Here is a 4,675-nt window from a genome sequence, read left to right as displayed (position 1 = left end):
TTATTTATATTAATGATGTCTCCAAAGTTCAACGAAGTTTTCACAGAAAAATAAGTTATTAGAAATCGGCCGCTGTTTGCTGAGCTGTTCCGCGACGAAAACAAGCTTTAGCAATGGTGATGTCGAATGGTACACACTCGGTAAGTAATCCTACAATTTTTTGTTTATAGTGTAGTTTATACGGATTATTCCCAAAAATAATATACGTATTTTGGAAATGTTGAGTCGGATTAGTCTAGAATCGATTAATTTTATGGAAGAAAACCTTTCAAACAGCCGTAGTCCGTAAACTTGACACGTGTCGGGCTGTGATTGGAAGGACTCATAAGAAATCGGATTCCTAAAGAATGGAAAGTATCTATGATCTTATAGGGGGGTCGACTGTAATGTGGATTTGTATATTGTGGCGAAAAAATTGTGACCGTATTCGTATAAAGATGCTAAAAGAGATTCCTAAAATGTGGTAAAACATCATTGCCGACTCGTGTCGTGACAGGATTGGTCGAATCTGGACCAATAGTGGACGAGCAGCCGAACTACTTACACGCTACAAAGAATTTAGGCGGGTAAGTTGAGTTTACTATCATCTGTACAGTATATAAATTAGGTACTGTAAGTCTAATACAGTACTGTAATTTTATACATTTCTTGTGAAAAAACATTTCTTATTCAACGGCCATAAAAATTATTTCTATTAACGATGTCTCCAAAGTTCAACAAATTTTTTGCAGAAAAATAACTAATCAGAAAATGCGCCCACTGTTTGGTGCGCTGTTCCGCGACGAAAGCAAGCTTAAGCAATGGCGTTGTCGAATGGTGCACACTCAGTAAGTAATCCTACAATTTTTTGTTTATAGCATAGTTTATACGGATTATTCCCAAAAAATTATACGTGTTTTGGAAATGTTGAGTCAAATTAGTCTAGAATCGATTAATTTTATGGAAGAAAACCTTTCAAACAGCCATAGTCCATAAACTGCACCAGGCTGTGATTAGCTCATGTATTTAAGGATTCTTACAATGCAAAATTCTTATAAAGTGGAACGTATCTACCATGTTATAGGGGGGATCGACTGTATTGAATAATTAGAATAATTTGAAAAAGACAAATAAGAAAAATTTCCTTTTCTTTTACAGTCTATAGTAAGAATATACCATATTTACTCTCATATAGGATGAGGTGTGACTTTAAAGATCAAAATAAAGAAAATTAGATTTATTAATACAATTCTAATTTTATTTTGTTTAATCACAAGTAAATTTTTTATCCTCTGTTTAATGTTATCAGCTTGTTATTGTTATAAAGTTGCAAGTCTCAAAGTGATCATAATAAGCAGATTCCATTGTATTTCTATTAATACATTAAAAATTAACTTTTTTATAAGAAATATTATGTAGTGACATAATATTTCTTATAAAAACTTACAGAATATAGATTTTTTAAATTAATAGTTAAATAAAATAATATTGGATAAAGTAAATTTTTACCTTACAATATTCTTATGTTTTAACTCCTTCAGCAAACATATTTCTCTTAATGCAGAACTTGGAACTCCCTGAACAGAATAAAAAACTATTATTAATAAAACTATTTATTTCTATATTATTACAATTTATTGATAAACTAGGAAAGTCAGTATATCAAATAAAAACTCCACAAATATCTTAGCAATACAAACACTTGAAAAGAACATGATGTTTGAATGCTGCTGTAAGAAAATTAAAACTATATGTATTTCATCAATGCATTTACAAATACTAAGCAAATCATGAAAAATAAAGAATGATATCCTAGCTTCAAAACAAATAGAATCCTATGCCACAATCTCAGCACTACATTTTGAATATCACTAAATATCATCTGATACATTTGCTTTTGAACCAAATACATCTCATACAATATTTCCATTTTAAAAATTTAATTTATCATTAAGGGCAACAGAATACTACTTATCCTTCAGAATAAATAATAATCTATAATGATAATGATCAATGATAGCAAGGATCTGTTTTATAGATGTACAGTATATATATGTATGAATTTATGTATATATATACATTCATACATATATATACAATGAATGTATATATATACAGTTTAACCTGCTTATAACGTCATCCATGGGACCGGCAATTTTTTGACGTTATAACCGAGTGTCGTTATCTGCGGGGTTGTAATTTCAGTCCCATAAAAGTATCAAGTCTGTTTAAGAATCTATTATAAAATTCATCTAATTTAATATCGTATGTATAAAAGTGCAAACTAAATATTTAAATCAACTTTATTTACATTATTATGTCTAAATTTACAACGATGTAATTAAAAATTTCAAAAATTATTTTTTATAAGAAATTTTTATTTGTCAAGTTTCGATAATGGCGGCACTTTCGGTTTTGAGAATAATATCGAATCAAAAGGCAACAAAAAGTTAAATTAAGCAAGAAATGAGAAAATTATCATCCAGGTGTTATTAACGCCTGGATGATAATTTTCTCGTTTCTTGCTTATCTATCAATGGACATGAAGTCCAATATCTTTCACTTTTAGGTTAAATTAATGTATATCAATTAAAAAGAAACAATAAAAATATTCACTTAAAAAAAGTCAGTTATTTTAGATTGTAGGCATTTTTCACCTAAAAATTGTTTATCAATGTCATTTTCTAAGTCATAGATTTTGTTCATTATTTCCGATGAAGTTTTACGAGACCTGTAAAACATTTTCAATAATTTTATCGCATTACTCGCTTCCTTAGTTGACGGCACTGTAGTTTCTCTGTTTGATATTTCATCTTCTTCATTATCATCATTATCATCATCATCATCATCCACATTTTTTTCGTCTGAACATTTAATTTGCTCAATAATATCTGCATCTGTATAAAATTGAGATGTTATTAAATTTTCATCTACACACTCATATTCAGTAGCAGCAGTTAACAAAAATTCGCCGTTTTCTGAACTCTGAAGTGTTTTAATTAATTCCGATAAAGGAATGTCATCGTCCTCATTGTCATCTTTCGTAAATGTAATAGCTGTTTGACTATTACACAATTTTGCATGGTGAAAACAGTTTGCTATTATTAGCGAACTAACCTTACACCAAGATTTTTCCAAAAAATCAACTGCATCTAATAAAGAAATTGCCATTTTATTTTTATCTTCCATATTTGTTATAATTTTTTGTAAAAGAATTTTTCTGAAGTGAGATTTAAGGCTTCTTATAATTCCTTGATCCATTGGTTGAAGTACGCTAGTACAATTCGGAGGAAGGAATACAAGTTTGATGTTCTTTAAATTTTCTAAAATTGGATGTGCTGGGCAATTATCGACAAGGAGTAAAACTTTTTTTCGTTTACCAATAAGTTCTTTATCCCATTTTCGAATTTCTTCTTCAAAAATCTCAGACGTCATCCATGACTTTTTGTTCGCTTTGTAATTTACTGGTAGTGTTTTTATGTTTTTAAAACATCTTGGATTCTTTGATTTTCCTATTACAAGAAGTTTTCTTTTGTCTGTACCAGTCATATTAGCGCAAACAAAAGCTGTTATCCTATCTTTCGCAAGTTTTCCACCAACACACTTTTCGTTTTTAAATTTAAATGTTTTATCCGGTAAAAGTTTGTAAAATATCCCGGTTTCATCTGCATTATAAATGTCTTCATCTGCATATTCTCCCCTTAGTTTAGGCCACACATCTCTTAACCAGTTTTCAACGTCCAGTAAATTTACACTTTTTGCTTCTCCACACACTTTCCCAAAACTTATGTTATGTCTTTGTTTAAAACGGTCTAGCCATCCATTAGAACATTTAAAGTTAGTATCGCCTAGTAGTCGTCCAAATTCTTCTGCTTTTTCCATTAGTATTGGTCCATTTAGTGGTAAGTTGGAACTTCTGCATTGGTTAAACCACTTAATTAGAGCGTCATCAATATTGGCTTTTTCACATAACTTAATTTTTTTCACTTGTCCCTTGCCATCTTGAAAACTTTTCAAAATTTTCTCTCTGTTTTTTATTATTGTGCACACTGTAGAATTTGCTAAACCAAAGTCTCTGCATACATCTGCCTTTTTTCTTCCACTTTCAACTGCTTTAATTATTTCTACTTTGCAGTCTAACGTTAACACTTTCCTTTTTAAGCTAGCCATTTTATCTGATTTGATGCTAAACTACAACACGAGTATGAGAGCTATGCAGACTAACCCACTGTCACGTCGTTTAAACGGGTGGCGCATCTCACCCCACTGAATCAGGTGGTGACAGTACCACCCACAATCGTTCTAGGAAGCGGACTCTGACCCTAGGACTGAACACGTAGTATTTTCTTTGATAAATAAAATTTGTAATTTAATTTTGTAAATTTGAGTGTGCTTCAAATATGACGTTAAAACAGGGTTTTATGTCGTTACAAGTGGGTTTTTTAACATTATCTAGTATAGTAAAATCGTGGGACCGATAAAAATTTGACGTTATATTAGGGTTGTCGTTACATCCAATGTCGTTATAATCGGGTTAAACTGTATATATACATTCATTTGTCTTTACAGAGCTTATTTACAAGATCTCTTTAAATAATTTATTATTACAGCATCTTTTTTTTGATTTATTACAGATTAAAATTGTTTACATTTCATTTTATAATCAGGTCAGATATAAACTTCTTATTTGTGAATT

At 30.3% G+C, this 4,675-nt stretch overlaps 2 protein-coding genes across 2 annotated transcripts in view; both read right to left on the bottom strand.

The window, feature by feature from the left end:
- LOC111629032 (cyclin-dependent-like kinase 5) overlaps nucleotides 1-1,694 on the bottom strand; it is a 64,508-nt gene extending 62,814 nt beyond the window's left edge. Inside the window, 2 exon segments of the mRNA XM_023372899.1 lie at nucleotides 1,489-1,573; nucleotides 1,676-1,694. Coding sequence (XP_023228667.1) covers nucleotides 1,489-1,573; nucleotides 1,676-1,694 — 104 coding nt within the window.
- A 792-nt stretch (nucleotides 1,695-2,486) lies between these two features.
- On the bottom strand, nucleotides 2,487-4,321 carry LOC111629026 (tigger transposable element-derived protein 4-like). Its single transcript, XM_023372895.1, has one exon. It carries the CDS (start codon nucleotides 4,147-4,149, stop codon nucleotides 2,596-2,598), a length of 1,554 nt encoding a protein of 517 aa, XP_023228663.1. The 5' UTR covers nucleotides 4,150-4,321; the 3' UTR covers nucleotides 2,487-2,595.
- Nucleotides 4,322-4,675: the final 354 nt, after the last annotated feature.

Source organism: Centruroides sculpturatus, unplaced genomic scaffold (assembly GCF_000671375.1).
Source record: "Centruroides sculpturatus isolate CEXI.00-Female unplaced genomic scaffold, Cexi_2.0 scaffold524, whole genome shotgun sequence".
Classification (NCBI taxonomy): Eukaryota; Metazoa; Arthropoda; class Arachnida; order Scorpiones; family Buthidae; genus Centruroides; species Centruroides sculpturatus.
The sequence above is the reverse complement of the archived record's forward strand: the minus strand, read 5'-3'. Positions and strand labels throughout refer to the sequence as shown.